Genomic DNA, 17,207 nt, shown 5'->3' on the forward strand with positions numbered 1-17,207 from the left:
GGCAGGTCGTGGCTATTTTTCCATGTTAGACCCCCCCCCCCGCCGGAGGCCTGGCCGCACTTGGAAGTGTTCGCTGCCAGTATTCAAGCACCTTTGCCTGACATTCCGAGTTCTTTTTTTCCCTCTCCTTCTTTTCATCCAGTTGGTGTTGTTCCGAAAGCCTGCCTTACGTTCCTGCCGTGTCATTGTCTGGGCACCGCATTACCTGCCCCTCCTCGCGGCACCGTACCTTCCACGTCCGGCTGCGCTTGTTCTGTCTCCGCCGTTGGTCCTTCCTGCAGAGTAAAGACAGTTCGAGGAAGTCGCAGCCTTTAATATATGCCCTTTCCTTTAATTGACCAACCTCCCCTGGTCGCTGCCCGGTCTCGGCCAACCATCCATCCATCTCTCCCTCTTGCGTCGCCTCACACAGCAAGCGTCCCCTAAAAGTTCTTTGGTCCCTTCCATATCGTTCTTGACACTTTGCCTCGCCTCTTTCGCAACGGCCCACCCTCGAGCAAGTGTCCATCGTTCCACTCCTGGTCGACCACCACGACCCAAGTCCGATACGGTGCCGCACGATAGCACGCCACGCTCCCGACTGCACCGTCACCTGGATCCTTTCCACTCCCCTAGGTTTTCAGAAGGTCCCGGCTGGTCGGGTCCGGGCTCGTTAGAGAGGGCCGCACTTGGGACTTTGAGAATCAGGAAACATCAGAGAAACCGGGAAAAAAAGTCATATCCGCCCCCTTGAAGGCACAAGGCTCTGGGGTGTTTGACATTTCCGTCCCTTTCTCGGTGTACTTACGGAAACTCTGTACACCCCGCAACCGTCGTGGGAAAAGAAAATCCACCGTTGGAATTTGTCCTCTGTTGCGTGGACCAGTCAGTCGTTTCCGGCACATCCAAGCTGAACGAATCCCCCGTCACCAAACGCCGCCGCCACGCCCGTCGCTACCGAGACTTTCCACAGAGCCGATTGTGTTTGTCCTTGCGGTCGATGGGAAAAGGTTGAGGCCACCAGCTGAATGGGCGGAACTCAAACTGCTTATCACACAGCTTGGTAGTAGATGAGAAGCGTTTTCAAGACACACCACTGCGAAAATATCATCAGCGCGACTCTTGTTCCCGGCCCAGAAAGTGCCAAATCAACCAGACGTCCAACGGACTCGATTAGCCAAAAGGGTTTGGAGTCCACTGACCTCAGCTTTTTGGACAGCTATCCGGTGTCCAGTCTCATAAGCTAGCAAGGTCCGAAGCGGCCCCAAGGATTGACGGCCGACTCTTGCCACCCGAACTGAAGGGACAATTGTTTACCCCAAGCCAACTCGGAGTTGGGACCTCATCACACCGAAAACGCCAACCGGCAACTGTCAAACGACACAATAGACCCATTTCCGCACATCAAGGCTCCCGAGCTCACCCCGCGCCCCTAAACTTACCAACTTCGGCATTTCGAGCGAACGCTGGCGCGAAATCAACTGCGAGGTTGCACAGTGACTTCCAAAAACAGTAGCCGCGGGATCCCCCTGTTCAGGCTTCCCACGACCACTTTGATCGGGTTCCAAAAGTTTTGGGGGTGTGTGCCGAGCCCTCGACGAGGCCGCCAGGAGTCGCCTTTCGTTCCTCTGGTTCCATTGCATTCACCACTTGGTTCGAGTGGTCGTGCGTTGCAGCAAAGCTCCCCACATAGCCATCCCCCCCCTTGCCCCCCGAGACTCGTCCGTCCGGTCATCATACCTTAAAATCCAGGGCGTGCATTCAAAAGCCAAAAAGTCACGGCTGGTTAAGTCTCCAGTCGGAATCTTTCTCCTCGGATCGTCCCCTGAGTATCAACTGCAGGAGCGTGTTTCCATTGGCTAGAGACCCCCACGATTCGCTTGTCGGTTGGCTCAGCTTTTCTTCTTTTCAGAGATCTGCTGGGGTCATTTATATCTGGAGCACGATTTGCCGTGGGTTTGACCCGTCGACGAATTTCAAGCTGACGGTGGCTTCGCCATATTCCTGTGCGTCGAATTCTGAGCGGCATAACGCTGCGACCGTCGAAGAAGCTTCGTGACTCAACGCACACACTCGGTTTATAATCAGACGATTGATCGAGCGGTGCGGTTCACTGTTCTTATTATTTCCCATCTTCTCACTGCCATTTCACGGCGGCCTCCGACCCCCCTGCAGCCTTTCGGCCCTTGCGGGACGACGCCGAAAACGCACCCTTTCCATCATCTTAGGGACTCCATCCGGCACGCCGTAGGAGCAATCCTTTTGTATGGCCGCTGTCGTTCAGCCTTCTTCAAAACCAACCTCGACCCCTCGGACAGCTACCGGCCTTGCCACACCCCACACCGTCCCACGCGCACGCACAGAGCTCATGACGGATATCATGTCTTACCAGTACCCCCCGCCGCCGAACGGCGCTGACCTGGACATGCCATCAGCTGGCTACTTGCCCAACTACACGGTGGCATCGCATTCATCCTCGGGGATGGACCCTGATGCCAGGGATCGGGCGGAGCTGAGGCGGCCGATATCAACATCAGTCGTCGGACCATCACAGGTTCACCCACAACAGCAATCCCCATCGCAACAATCGGGCCCTGCTGGGCAAGATGCCTCCGCTGAAAGGCGGCGGAACAAGCTGGGCTATCACCGGACTTCGGTCGCATGCGGTAAATATCGAGTTGGGTTTCCGGAAGTTTTGGTGGATTTGCGGCTAATACGAATTTGTAGGTCATTGTCGTCGGCGGAAGATTCGGTGCGTTCCGTCTCCGAACGATGGTCAAGGACGTTGCATAAACTGCATTCGCTTGAAAAAAGAGTGCAGCTTCTATCCCGTAGATCAGCAGCCACCCGTGGACACGAGGCAGAAGTCGGGGTCACGATCCTCCGCCAGCACGAAAGTCGCATCCGCCTCCTCATCACCTTCCATGCAGCCGGGCATCCCGTCCGATATCCATGGGCAACAGCAACCCTACCCGCACTTGACGATGCCGTCTGCCCAGAACATGGCCCCGCCCATGAAGCCCACTGGGAGCGATGGCCATTCGACTGACTCCAAAGGTAAGCGCCCTCTTACTTGGAACCAGAACAAACCGCATCATAGGATGGCTCACTAACCTTGTTCAAGTACCTTCGAGTGTACCCAGCACACGGGGATACGAGTACGGACATCATGGAATGTCCAACTGGATGTCGGCGGACACCAGCCCTAGCTCCTCCAAGCCGGGCGACGTGAATGGGGCTTGGCGGTCGTACCCGGGCGACTCGCCCATCACACCTGCTTTCTCACCTTACACCCCTCATGGCCCGTCTCACTCCGCCACTTGGTCGGCATCTGTGGGCTCTGAGCCGTCATCACGAGACGACATCGCGTGGTCCTCGTACCCTGCACCTCCTAGGTCCATGTCGTTTGGAGGCGAAAATATGAACGGCCACCAGCAGTATCCTCCGATCTCACAGCTTGGCCACAATGCTGGCCGCGGTTACGATCGCAAAGCCAGCTCCGTGTCTGCCGATATGTATTCGCCTCCGATTGCCACTACCATCCCTGGAATTGAGACGGTACCCGGCACGACACCGGACCAAAACGTTTCTCTATCGGCGGGCGCCGTACCCCCGTCGAGTTATGCGTCGTGGCAGCAATCGTACTCGTATTCAAAGCCGGGTGAAGCATATGGCGGGTGGTATGGGGAGGCGGGTGAACAACACTCGTCGGGGCATGGACAGCACCCCTCCAACGTTTATTACGGGCGGTAATCGCAAGACCGTCGCGCTGGTTCTCTGTCCGGTGTGCCGAGTCAATTGCTGTGTCTGTTATCGACGGATCTCATTTCACTCTTTTCGCTGGAGAGACTCTCTTGCGCAGGAATCGGAAATTTCTCTTTCCCTCCGCTCTGGTGCCCCGGCCGAGTATTTAATTGTCAGCGGTGTCCCACGAGTTTTCCGGATTGGGCAAAACATGCACGACGCGAGTTTTCGAATCCGGGACGAAGTCTGAGCACAATGTTGCCCAAGAACCGGATTGGGACATTTGCGACAAGGGGCGTGGTAATCTTTGAGTTTGGCCTCGGTCAAGTTTGGTTTGCTGCTGCACGCCGCCCAAAACGATCGTGGCTTCTCCTCAATGAAGACGAACTGGGCAGTATACGGAGGGGCGGCCCTGTGGAGTCTGCGTAACTAACTCACTCTGGGAAAAAGAGGAGGAGATCCGCCTGCCACTGCGAGGCCGATAAACGACGGTTCCCCCGTGTTCCCGACTTGTCGGATGACAGTGGCATTCAATATCTTGACCGGCCTCGTCGGGGAATTTTTTTCGAAGCGCCCAACGTTTTGACGAAATGCGCTCCTCCATGAATTTCCTTTTTTTTCATTTCTTTCTGTTTTTCTTCGCTTTCCCGCTAGCCCTTTCTTCGCAACCTGTCTATTGCTCCACTGGGGAATTGCCGCTTTTCATATCGGTCGCACAAGTGAGCTCCGCTGAGGCTAGCGCGAAGCTCAACAAGGAAACGGGGACGGCACGGCACGGCACGGCGCGGGGCGAGATCGGGAGGGCAATCCCCACCTTTCCCGCCTTCGGCGAACAGGTGGAGACCGGCACACGCCCGAACAAGTGGAGCCAGAACCGCGACGGCGCCGGAGGTGGAGACTGCCACCGCCGACCTTCCGCAACGACACGGATGGAAGACTTGACGAGTATAGAGCACCGCCGGGGCGATTTCGAAATTATGGGCTATGTTACAATGAAACTTTTGGGATAGGTGGGATAGAAGGAGGTGGTCATTTTGCGGGTCTCGGAGGCTTGTAAAACGACACAGCACGGGTAATTTATTTCCTTGATCTGTCTTTTTCTCCTCTTTTGTTTTTTTGCTTACAATGTTTTGTTGTTTGGTTTCCAAGTGGGATGTTTTTCTTCCCCCAAGGTTGCAATGGGCTAGGCAAAAATGGCGGTGTGTTTTTTGGCTTTGGGCGGTTCACGACATGCTCTCCTTTCTAGTCTTCTCTGCATGCTTTCTGTCTTCATCTGTATTTTATCTGTATTTCGGTCTAATAAAATGGTATTGGGCCTGGGAATGACATGGGGACTAATGGCCCTCATGCCAGAGGTTAGAGAGATAGTGGGAAATCAGGGTCCTGAAACCGCTACAACAATGCTTTCCGTTCAATGATATCAGTTCCTCGTCCCTCCAGCTGATGCGAAATGATAATCTCAGCTTATGTCTCGCCCTTCGTTGCATTGGACCTTACAGCCTAATTGTAGACTAGTAATTCTGCACTAATGTCATTTGAACCCCTAGCCGTTGGGGAATATCAACGGCAAAGAATTGCGGGCCTATGGCTCGGACACATTCACAACCAAGCAGTCTGCACCCAACCACCCGTATGCTGCACCCCAGACTTTCAACATGCATGCTTCCAATTATAAACCATTTTCTTGCTAAGTAACGCCGGGCATTCGGCATCTTCCACCCACACCTCTTGGGAGAAAATTGCTCCTGCCTATCTTTTATGTGGTGGTACCTGATGAGGCCGGGTTCCGATTCCCCTGCATGTGTTGTGCTAGGGCGTCCGTGCATCTCTAACAATAATTCGTCGTGGGAAGGGTAATAATTTATCTATGTTGAGTAGCAAAGATACTAGATATCTTCTAGTCATAAAAAAGTTGTAGCCCGTTCCGTTTCGGGTGTCCTGTTACAAAACCCTCTAGCAGAATGTAAGAGAGAGCCCCCTGGCAGTGTCAGGAGTACCCGAATGTAACCTCGGAGAAATATAGTGTATTTCTCTCGCAGCAGCATTGAAATTGAACCCCCTTGACACTCGGAAACATGCAAGTCATACTTTAACGGGCGGATTCCCGCTCGGGTGCGTGGCTTTGGCCGTCTTTGTTTTGTTCGGTTACATTATAGACACTCGGACTGCAGAGGACAAATAATTCGTTTTCCAAACAAGTCCCTTGCGGGACGAAGTACCCTGCTAGAGTTGAAGGTCTTTGCCGCCTACTTGTGCAAGCAAAGGGCACAACGACCCTGAGCGGGAGGAACCTGTAAAAAAAACTCCGGGACCCCTGAACGCAAGGACGTTGTGTTGACGGGGAAGAAGAGGACCCTGCAACCGGAACGTCTCTCACCCGGCATGAATCCCAAGTTAACTTTACCCCTTCATATCGTTATTTTTGTATCTTGTTCGCAGATAATCAGTGATCAGACACAGGCTCTAATTATAATTATTCATTAGTAACTAAAATAGAGAGGAAATTAGAAAAGGGTTAGTAAGAAAAGAAAAAGCGCTCCGAAGCATCGCGTGACGCGCACGGTCCTCTTTCTTTTATTTATTGCCCCCCTTAAACGCAGAATGGAAACGCTTTACACTACACTTAGACCACCTCGGTCCCGAACCCGAGACTGAGACTACTGTTGGCTACGTATGTCTTGAGAGAAAGAGAACAAAACCACTGAGCTGAGAGGCGCGGAGCGTTGAACATTGGGCATCACCGAGCTGAAGCCAAGCTAGGCCAAGCCAGACAAAAGGAAGAATAATAATCAATCGGTTCAAGCATACGTACATCTCAAAAAGCTCATGTTCCACAACGACCCCATGTCCTTCCTCGTCAATGATACCCAACCCAGCGTCCTGGGCCTATGGGAGTTTTCCTCCCTGTATCTATGGGGCGCGCGAGCTTATTTTCCGCCTTGTCTTTTTGTTTGTGGCCTGCAGGCCGGTGGGTGGGTGGGTAAGTTGCAGGTAGGCGATGGGGGCTGACGTACCCCTGGATGCGGAGAGCGTGTGCGTGTACGCTGTACTAGTGTACGTACTATGTAGTACATACGTGGGTTGAAGGGGGGGTGTAAACGCTCCTAGGTGGCGGTCGGGTTATACACTATTGTGGAAAAAAATAAGGAGGTGTGGATGAGCTGAAGCGCAGGGCGGAGGCACAGGGCGCGGGCGGCTGGCGTTGGTTAAAGCCGAGAGGCGTGGATGGGATGCGAGCTGGGATGCGGGTGCGGGAGCGTGGGTTGTGGGTTTGTGGGCGTGGTGCGGGTGCGGGGGATGCGGGCGGTTCTGGGGAGTTGGGGTAAGCATTGCTTAGGGGCTTCTTGGACCTTGTTGGTTTGTCCGGGGAGCCGGGTTGTGGAAGTTGGATTGGATTGGATTGGATTGGTGGGGTTTTGGATGGGGGTACAACGTGGAAAGAGAAAAGAGGGGATTTGTTGGGGAGTTGAGCAAGAGTTTATGTGTATAGAGAGACTCGGGTATTGAGAGAATGTGGGATCAAATTGATCGTTTGAGCGGGACCATGTAACACGACAAGCAAGTCATGGTCGCCCGAAGGAGTGGAATGTTTGGTGAAAAAGAGGTAACGATACTCAGCGCTAATTACTCAACCAAATTCCATAACAACACTATCATCGCAACATAGCTCACCAGGCTCAACCCAACCAGCAACCCGACACTATTCCCACTCGTCCTAAACTTCTTCTTGACCACCATCTGTGGCACCCTCCCACTACTCCGTCGCCGCTGCCGCTGTTCATGCTGTAATCGCCTCCTCAACGCCCCTTCGTCCCTCGCCTGTCTAATCTCCAACCCCCCTTCCTCGTCTTCCTCCTCCTCCTGCTCTTCCTGCCCTCCTTCAACTCTCACCTCTCCTTCTCCATCGGAAGAAGCAGAAGAAGAGGAAGAAGAATCAGCCTCCTCGCTATCAAAGAACTGCCGGTTGCCCTCGTAGCGACGATAGACGGCGACGAGGAGCACGGCGGCGCCGTAGCAGGCTAGTAGGGCGCCAAGGGGGTAGAACTCGGAGGTGAAGATCTTAAGCACGACAAGGGCGAAGGAGAATTGGGAGAGGGCGGTGCGCATGTAGGCGCCTTCGAAAGTGCGTTGGGCGGCGCGGATTTCGACGAGTCTGTGGAGGTTAGTTGCTTAGGGTCAGGTGTGAGAGAATATGAGGTGAGGTGATGGAAGTGAGATGAAACATGGTGAGGTATAATCGATGCGTGTGATGAGGATGAGTGAGCTGGTGGCATGAAGGGAATTGGAATGAGGTGAAGGGAAAAGGGTGACGAGATGCGATGAAAACTGAACTAAATGAAACTGCGCAGAAGAGACGAGATGCCCGCCGAGGCCGATGATACGACGGGATGAGGGGCCCGGCCGATGGAACGGTCTCTTGCCGCCGGCGCTCACGTGCCGGCCCGGTCTCGGCCGGGTCTCACTGCCGGGACACCGAAAGTTGGACAAAAGATGGAAATAACGACAAAAAAATCACAAGATCTTACTCTTGGGTGGTCAAGACCACAGACCGGGCCCGATGCAGGCGCAGGTGAAGGTGGTCTTCAGGATGCGGGTGGAGGGCCTATAAAACGGTGCAAACAGCGGCAAAACACATCAGCTGGTCATTCATCAGAGCGCGGGTGCAAGTGCAAGCGCAAACGCAAACTCATAAAACTCGTAGAATCGCTCATGAAATCATACCTCAAGCATCGACGCCATCATGGCTGGCTGGTGGGCTGCAGACCCGAGTCGTACTCAGCGTGAGGTGTGAGTGAGATGATGTTGGTTTGGTGTCTCTGAATCCAGGAATGCGGCACAATGGCGTGATGCGCAGAACTTGGGTTGACAAGAGACAACCCTAACCCTGACGCCAAGTAAAAGTGGCGTGAGTGGGTCCCGACTTACACGCGACTTCTCCAACTTCACCGGCCGTGCCTGCTGTTTTCGGCCTGCCTCAGACGTACAATGGTTTATTCAATGAATTTGAACTGATATGGTTTAGAATCCCAGTTTTGTAGCAGGACGGCTCAACTTCTGGAGACATTCTTGGCTTGGAACCGGGCCGGAGCGTGAACTTCCTCGACAATTATCCAATCCTGGAGTCAAAACCAATTACTAGCCTGCCCTTTGATACTCAAATCGTCGGTATGTGTTCATTCATTCAATAGGATAACTTGAGATGCAAACAATGGAAACTTGAAACAAACCAACATCTTACCATGCACCTTTGTGTCTCACACTGTTGACATGTGACGCCTTTGAGGACCCGGCGTGAGCCGTGTCTTTGAGCCGCGCGCCTGTATCTGGCGCATGAGAGCTGTATATTTGTTGCCTTAGTCCATTCCAGATGTTTGTGGTGCGGTTTATGCGGAGCTTAAAGATGGTGGCCTCCCCGTGGCGGTTGAATCGTGGATATTTTCTCACAATACACCGCTCAGATTGACTAGCCCGCCGATGAACTATGCTAGCGAAACCCCTTTTCTTTATTCCGCTCCTGACCTTTTGCATTATAATTAGGCTCGCAGAACGAGAACAAGATCAGCTTCCAGCAGCATAACGAGGGCCAAAACAAAATAATGTCCCAAGCAAACAACGGTTCCAGTTCTCCACGAACGACGAGATGGAGACTGGCTGCGCTCAAGGTTTTCCAGACGGCAGCCTAACAACACTTCCCACTCGCGGGAAACCGGGGCTGCTAATCCATCTAGCGAAGACAAATACCAAATAATGGACACCCCACCCCCCATCCGCATCCTCCGCGCCTTCTCTCCCGAGACGCAAATCTCCCAGTTCCGGCCCACAGACCCAGTCTCACGAGCGCCCACACCCCTCCTGACCAACGATATCCGTCACGCCGCAGTCTACCATGCCATGACATGTGCTCTGGCACTCGTAACTTCCAACGAGGGTCCGTCGGGGCTGCATTGGGCGGGGGCATTGGCTGAGGAAGCGTGGTACGGCCCGCAGGGCGGTGAGGATGAGGACTGGTCGACAAAGCAGTTGGAAAGGATGAAAATGGCGGAGGAGGGGTTTATGGGGGCCTTACGGGAGGAAGGGGTGAGCGTCGTTTTGTGGGAGGGAGGGAGGCTAGATGAGGGGTTTAGGGGGCAGGCTAATCCCTGGGAGACGGGTGTTTATGGGGAGGGCGATGGGGATGAGGAGGGAAAGGGTTCAGGTTGGAATGAGGTGTTTGTGAGTAACTTTGTGAGTTCCCTGGGTCCTTTTCCTTCCTTCCTTATTCCTTTCTTCCTCCCTCCTCCCCCTTCATCCTCTTACTATGTCATGCACTAACAATTCAGATGGTCGTCGCCATGATCGAAGCCAAACGCTACTCCCCAACCAGCGCCGACAGGCGCGACGCCTACCCCCGCTTCATAATTGAGCTGGTCCTTACCTTGGCCCACGGACTGGTGTACTGCTTTATTAAATATCTGCGGGAGCACTCCCCTCCAAACCCCCTTAAGCAGCGGCTCCTCCCGAAAGGTCTGGACCAGATGTGGGATCAAGCAGTGTTTCAGGGTACGCTTGTCTCATTGAAGACGCCAGGCCATCCCATGAATAATTGGCAGTGCGGAGTGTTGTGGTTTGAGAAGGATATTGGTGCGGGGGATGGTAGAAGGGGGGATAGTCGAGGCCCTTTGGGGGCGAGGAAGGTGGATTTTACTAAGATTATTCTGCTTTTTAATCGCTGGGATGGTACCGAGACGGATCCGCTGGTGGATCGCAGCGATCTGGGTAAGCCTTCTGATTTCTTTCTCCTTCTTTTTTTCGTTTTCTTGGAATGATCATTGACAGAGATACAGAGTGGGTGCCGAGGTTTCTCAAGAATATCCCTCTGTTGGAAGAAGAAGTCGAGCAGAATATATATTGGGCTGTTCATGGACAGAAGGCGCACTTTCATAACTGTAAGGCATGGACGTGGGGCCTTTAGTGAGGAAGGATAGTGGAATTTTTTGAAGCAACTAGTATAACTGGGGCTTAGTGGTGATCATGCCCCGATGTTGCCTACTTACATCTCAAAGTCGGGTGACTGGCTTCTTTGTCATGGCGCTGACCGACTGGCAAGGTCGTGCGTGTGACCGACAAATATCTTGAACCCTTTGTTCCCTACCGAGTCACACCACAGTTTAGACCATCATGGGGCTGGTCGGGCGAACTGCGATGCCCATTTATAACCAAAGATGGGGGATTAACTGGATTTAGTCTCTTTTCTTCCTAAAGGATACCATATCCGGTCCACGCTCAAAAACGAAGAAATGAATACTTCCTGATCACCAAGCAACCAGGCGGTATCAGCACGGTCTACACTATCCTCAATGATAAAAACAACCAAGATCAGCTCAAAAGCTATGTCACCAAGCCAGTGGGGAGATGAAACCTCCCACGGAAGTACAGCCGGCATGGAAGAGGATCCTCTAAATAAGGCCGCGGACGATGTATATAATTGTGCAATATCGTTGCTGAACAGCGGCGTCAGTATTCGCGCCCTCACCAGCCTGTGCTGGTCGATTTTGGAGTCGAAGGGCGAGGAAGGCCGTTTTCTCTCCTGGATGCCCACGACTGAGGAAGAAATGCGTAAGTGGGTTACAGTTTGGAAACGTCGGGATTACCCTCAGATTTGCGGCTGATCAGAAAGCACCGGTCATTTTTAGATTCTTCCGCCCGACCAGCAAGGAGCGTGACGCGGGGGAGTTGGCGTTCAACAAAAGCGTAAGTGGACGAATTCCCGGTGAATCGTGTTGATTCGGGTTGATAAAACCCCGAAATGATCAATTCTTTATTGACTCATGGTAGATGATGAACTATATTGTCCAATCCAACACGGCTAGGAAAGCGGTAAGCGGCGAAGAGTCGAAACAAAGTAGCGACGCTTACTACGGTCTTATGTTTGACATGGTAACTATGACTGCCGGTCAACTTATTGACTACTTTGTCTTCCACCTTCCTGGGCAAGACAAGTCCCCGTTCTACGAGGACGAGCTCCGGGAATTTGACGACCGTGGCCTAACCTATTGGGGCCGCAACTGGCAGAGAACCGTGTTTGGAGGCACTATCAAAAGCTTCGCGGAGGAGGACCATTACTTACAGCACAAACAAAGCGGGACCTTGGTTCTGTGCATCCCAGACGATAAGATCAAGACTCGAGAAAGAAACTGGATCATCGATAAGAGTGCAATTCAGGAGGTTGTTGACTATAGTAAGTGACGACTCAGCGTTACACCACGTGTCAAAACATGAGCGTGATAATTAATGCTATAATAAAAGAACATGAATTTGACATGCCTTTGGCGCTACCCCTTTCCACAAGAAACATGAGAGAACTGGGGTTCATACCGAGCCGAGACCAGTCGATGGACAAGATCAGACACGACACTGCCATGAAGCGCGTAGAATCCAAGAAGGCCAAGGCGACCAAAACGAAATCAAAATCTTCGGACGGGCACGCCAGTACCAAGGACCGCCAGATGATTGTCAAACCTCGCCAACAAGCGTTATCTGAAGTGAACGAGCGCTCCGAGTTGGTCATTACTCCTCCACCTCTACCTTCTCGTTCCCGCCCTCGTTCCCGTTCTCGTCCCCAGCCTTCTCGCCGTCGCGACGATGGATACGGTCGATCACGAGATCGGTCATCTGCCGGGGGACATAGTGCCATAGAACCGGAGGCTTATATTGAAGCCCAGCCTCCAGTATCGCCGGCAGGAACACCAATGGGCAGTTACTATGGTTCTCGACCGTACACATACATGGCACACCCATCCCACCCAGAGACATATGTCGAACACTCACCACAATCGGCGCCGTACATGGGTCAACCGTATCAGACGGAGGAGTATTTTCCTCCAACTGGGCGTGATTTCCTACCTCGTCGTAGGGTGACTAAACGCTACGGGCCTTGATGAGGCAAGGACAAAAGCAACGGACAAGGAGGGAAGAATTGGATACGTGAGTAAAAAGCAAAGGAAAAAAAGAAAAAAACAACAACCAATGTTATAACAGCCTGGGTTAGGTCATGGGTGTCTAGGTTGGCTTGGCAATGGAAGGAACACGATCAATTATGCTATCCTTTTGAAATGCTGTAGAAATAAAGAATAACAGAGATTGGTGCCGTATAATGTGGCTGTATAATGCAATTAATAGATACCATACCGCGATCCGACTCACTGATTTTCATCTTCAACGCATTGTAATGAAGGCCGGTACTATGGCCCAGGATTTTGGTCTGCTGTTACCCGTTCCTCCTCATTTGGTGTCGCCCTTTGGTGTCATATCCCTATTCATATGCACAGTGTTAATGATGCTGTGACCTCGCTTCTTTGTCCTTATATTCCATCAAACCACTTGACAGTCCGTACATGTGACAACCACTCTTTATCAAAAACCACAGCTGAGAACATCATCAGACCAGGCTATCCAGTGACAGAGATTACCATGACCGTGTTTGTGTTGTATCTGTCCATAGGAGGCAAGTCATGTGATCCGGCCGGCGATAAAGGGTTCAACAACTAAAAGCAGACGACCGTCCCGTCGTAGCCACCAAACTCGCAGCTGAAATCTCTAATTATAAGACATCCATCCCCCGTTTCGTTCCGGGCTCGTATATTGAACACCATCAACCAGTGCCACATCTATCACTTGTAAAAAGTAAAAAGAAAAGAATCCGACAAGATGCCGCTGTACATAGGCGGCAGGGCTCAGACAGACAATGGGAAGCTCATTACTTGCCTGCAACAGTTTGTGTTGAACATGCTGAAGGCTGGAAAAGGCTTTGGTGTATTGGTGGAGCTAGGCGTGCGTGCTTATAAGGAGCGGAACGCGACAATGGCTCCCGAGGGCAGCGTCATGGAGTGGGCGGCGGGGTTTCTTGATTCAGATGGTATCAACATCGTGGTGGACGACAAACTGGCATCCCCGGCGTTGTTATGGTCCGAGATGGGTTCCCATCCAGTGAAACTGAAATTGGGCCACATGGTAAGTACTCAATATGATAAATCAAGTTTATCACTTCCTTGGTGACTTGTATCAAAATCAATGGAACTATTAACCTTTAGACCTAGGCACTAGTCGCAATAGAGAGGAACGAGGCCGTCCGAAAAGATACCAACGGGAGCGGGGGCTATTACAACTCTGTGTTCGACATGGTGGTCATGATGGCGGGCGAATTAGTCTCCGCCTTTGTTTACTTTATCACCAAGGGTCCCAATAACCAGGCTTCGGCGGTATTCCAAACCAATTGGGGGGAAGAGTGGCAGAGGGGCATGTTTGGAGGCGTCATCGTGAACTACGAGATTCCTGGCCACCGTTTAGGACCTCATCAAGGGGGTAACTTGTTGCTGCGGAAGAGCGGGAAGACCTTCAAAATCGGCCGCACGTCTATCCAGAATGCGGTAGATAGAGGTAAGTGGGGTTTGACATGTATGTGGTGAGTTTTCAAAATTAACTAACGAAACATGATAGAGTTTAATAATAAGAATCTGGCTGTGGGTGTGGGCAACGAAACTCGCACGCCTGAAAGAACCCTGAAAAAGGTTCGGACAGCTAAGATATCAGGTCAGTTTGAACGGGGGTCTGTTTGGGTATGAAGACATCTCAAAAAGCATGGGTGTTCATACACTGCATGTAAGCCCAGAAGAAAAGGGAGACCAGCCAAATGGTGTAAGAGGTCGTTATATTGTTGGTAGATAAGAATCAGCAAAACAGTGCTTGTATCGATAAAAGAATAGACGGTAGTAGTTAGTTAGACTCCTGAGCCAATACTGAGCGCGGATGTGATGTTGGAAACGTTGGTTGCCTAGGGTTGTGAGGTTAAAGCATATTGTAGTATATTGTGGCAAGATATTATATTAAACTTAACACATTAACAACAGAGAGCGCCAGAAGAGTATAAAACACCATCTTAGGACACTGTGGTATCACATGCTTGTGACAACCTTTGTCGAGCGCTTGGAAAAGCCTAAGTGCTGCTAAATTCATCCTTTGCGGTTGAACAAATCCCAGCCAGCTGGGCCATCAGACTGGGTACGTCACGGGATGCGGCATGGCTCTAACCACCAGCTACATGTGACTGCGAGCCGTCCCGTACCAGCTTTGAGCTCGAAGTTGGCCGCTGGTATATACGGAGCCATGAACACCGCTGGCAGGCTCGTTCCTCATCTCTCGCTTAACGAAAACATTCACACACACCTCGCTGAGCTAATTCTCTCCTCCCGTATTCACTTCCCTGCTATCCAACAAACCACCAGCCATGCCCCTGCACGGCCAACCTCCCATGCCTCCCCCCAGACGACAGCAGCCGCCTGGCTACCCAAACAACAATTACCATTACCCACGAGACCGGGCACCGAGACGACCGTCCAGCGACTCAAGCATCGACAGTTGGCTGGAAGAAACCCACAACAACGCACCCCCATCGAGGCCCAAATACGATCTTCCCCCAACTAGGGCTCCCGTGCCTGCGAGAGAGAGTGCGCCACTCCCGCCGGGTTTGCCAGTACAGCCGGGTCCGCCACGGAGCAGCGGTAGAGATAACCGTTACCCTCCCGTCGAGCCTATTACACGGGGTAGACAACCAACCAAGGCACCGTTCCCAGAAAGGGGTAGAGATGCTGCTGCTGCTGCGCCGCCGCCGGCAGCGATGGATGTTGTGTGGGGAGGTACTGCAAGACCTCTTCCCCTTCCCCGCCGGGGGGTGAATGATGATGACAACAGGACTGAAACGACAATTGTGCGGGATGTAAACCCGGCTAGGGTGCTTCCACAGCCGCGTGAGAGGCGGCATGACGAGTCGTGGGAGCTGAGGGTGGATGGATCGGTGGGTAATTCCCCCGCGGCTCATTTCATACACGGTAACGGTAAATTTGCTAACCTGTAATTTTTATACGCAGGGTGTTTATGAGATTTCGTATGGTTCCGACGGCAAGCCCCGGCACCGCGGACATGACCTTGACGGCCGACGCGACCGACGCGAACAAGCCAGCTGCAGTCTCGTGTTCGAGATGCCCGGTTGCGATGTGAGGTTGACGATACACCCTCGATCAGATTCCTTAAAAACTCGGAAAGATACGACCCGATCCAGAGGCAGAAGGTCGGGCATCGATGTATACGTGGTGCCGGAGCCGGTGAGGCGCTGTGTCAAGGAGGTGAGGTATTTGTATTACAAGTGAGGAAGACGTATAAGCTAGGACGGCCATTGAGCCCGTGGAAAAGTCACATAATTAGAACAGAAACTGAATTATTTATTTCATAATTAGAGTATTTGAAGCCCTGCACTCCGCGTTCTCTGTATTCGTCTCCATTTTGACTTCCCAAAATTCCTTGTAGCAGAACAGTGCATGAACCTCCCAACAGTCATGCGGCTAGGTCTGAGACAGATGCAACCACAGTGCATTTCACCACTCTTTTTATTGTCCAATTCTACGTCGCATATACCGTCGAGGCCAAGACGACCAGCCCGCGCCGTCCTGTCTGAAGTTACACGTAAGGCCGGGCCAGGCCGGGCGGCCACGTCCGGGACCACCAACGTAGACCCACCGACCGGGTACGTGGGGGCTGATAACAAGTTGTATGTACTTGAGATTTAGAAGCGTGGGATATTGATCCAGCTAGTAGTTTGGGGGCTTTTAAAATCACTGGCCCTGGCTGGGTCGGCCCCGTCTGAAGACATCGTCGACAAAAATACCGGCCGACGTCCACCTGTGGCCGCGTTTCTGGTAGGATGGTTGATCGTCGTAACCAGGGTTGAGACCAGATGCTGATGAGGATTGGGATGATGTTGAGGATATTGTAACGGGGTTTTGGGGTTGGATGGGGTATAAGACTTGGTATATTTGGTAGAAGAAAACAGACAAATTAGATCAGTCATGGTATCCCTTCTCCTCATATACGTTCTATCAACCTCTACGCTGGCGTAGTACCCCTTTTGACACCCCTTTTCACTTTCTCAATATCATGCCTTCTCAGAAACACACGCACCCAGCCACAGCCCACGACAAAATGCCCCCATCTCACCCCAACGGTACGAAAAAAAAGCCACGGGCTGACACGCCCTCCAGCAGCAGCACAAGCATCTCCTCCAACTCCGACTCGACATTTTTCAATCCCCGCTCTGAATCAACAACTACCGCCACTAACAACACATACGACTCGTTAGCCCGTGGTATCTTTGACCCTGCGTTATCCCTGGTAGAGAGCGCTGAAAGCCGTACTATGCTAGCCAACCTGGGCATGGCTGCCGTCTACAACCCAGAAGGCGGCTACGAGTACTACGATCTCAAGTTAGACATGAGGCGTTATGTGGATATCTTTCTAAGCCGGGTGAGGAAGAGGGAGGTTTCCTTGGAAATCATGAAGGACCAGGACGTTGCGGCGTGCGTTCGGCCGTCTGAGTCGAAATGGGAGGTCAAGGTGAAGGCGAAGGAGTGGGAGCCTGCTAAGGCGGGCATGTTTTGTTTGAGTCAGATGGTGAG

General features: G+C 52.3%; 4 protein-coding genes across 4 annotated transcripts; 3 read left to right on the forward strand and 1 right to left on the reverse strand.

Moving 5' to 3' along the window:
• Nucleotides 1-2,347: 2,347 nt before the first annotated feature.
• On the forward strand, nt 2,348-3,732 carry C8A04DRAFT_35743 (uncharacterized protein; the record flags this gene model as incomplete). The annotated part of the gene is made up of 3 exons (XM_062783279.1): nt 2,348-2,645; nt 2,707-3,036; nt 3,104-3,732. 3 exons carry the CDS (start codon nt 2,348-2,350, stop codon nt 3,730-3,732), a joined length of 1,257 nt encoding a protein of 418 aa, XP_062638839.1.
• A 3,615-nt stretch (nt 3,733-7,347) lies between these two features.
• On the reverse strand, nt 7,348-8,463 carry C8A04DRAFT_35744 (uncharacterized protein; the record flags this gene model as incomplete). The annotated part of the gene is made up of 4 exons (XM_062783280.1): nt 7,348-7,506; nt 7,615-7,876; nt 8,250-8,326; nt 8,446-8,463. The coding sequence occupies 4 exons, from the start codon at nt 8,461-8,463 to the stop codon at nt 7,348-7,350; spliced, it is 516 nt and encodes a 171-aa protein (XP_062638840.1).
• A 1,008-nt stretch (nt 8,464-9,471) lies between these two features.
• C8A04DRAFT_26723 (uncharacterized protein) lies at nt 9,472-10,675 on the forward strand (the record flags this gene model as incomplete). The annotated part of the gene is made up of 3 exons (XM_062780024.1): nt 9,472-9,948; nt 10,044-10,479; nt 10,548-10,675. 3 exons carry the CDS (start codon nt 9,472-9,474, stop codon nt 10,673-10,675), a joined length of 1,041 nt encoding a protein of 346 aa, XP_062638841.1.
• Nucleotides 10,676-11,093: 418 nt separating this feature from the next.
• On the forward strand, nt 11,094-12,641 carry C8A04DRAFT_26724 (uncharacterized protein; the record flags this gene model as incomplete). Its single annotated transcript, XM_062780025.1, has 4 exons — nt 11,094-11,323; nt 11,397-11,454; nt 11,539-11,941; nt 12,010-12,641. The coding sequence occupies 4 exons, from the start codon at nt 11,094-11,096 to the stop codon at nt 12,639-12,641; spliced, it is 1,323 nt and encodes a 440-aa protein (XP_062638842.1).
• Between the last annotated feature and the right edge of the window lie 4,566 nt (nt 12,642-17,207).

This window comes from Dichotomopilus funicola (assembly GCF_033296635.1).
Source record: "Dichotomopilus funicola strain CBS 141.50 unplaced genomic scaffold C8A04scaffold_15, whole genome shotgun sequence".
In the NCBI taxonomy this organism is placed as follows: domain Eukaryota; kingdom Fungi; phylum Ascomycota; class Sordariomycetes; order Sordariales; family Chaetomiaceae; genus Dichotomopilus; species Dichotomopilus funicola.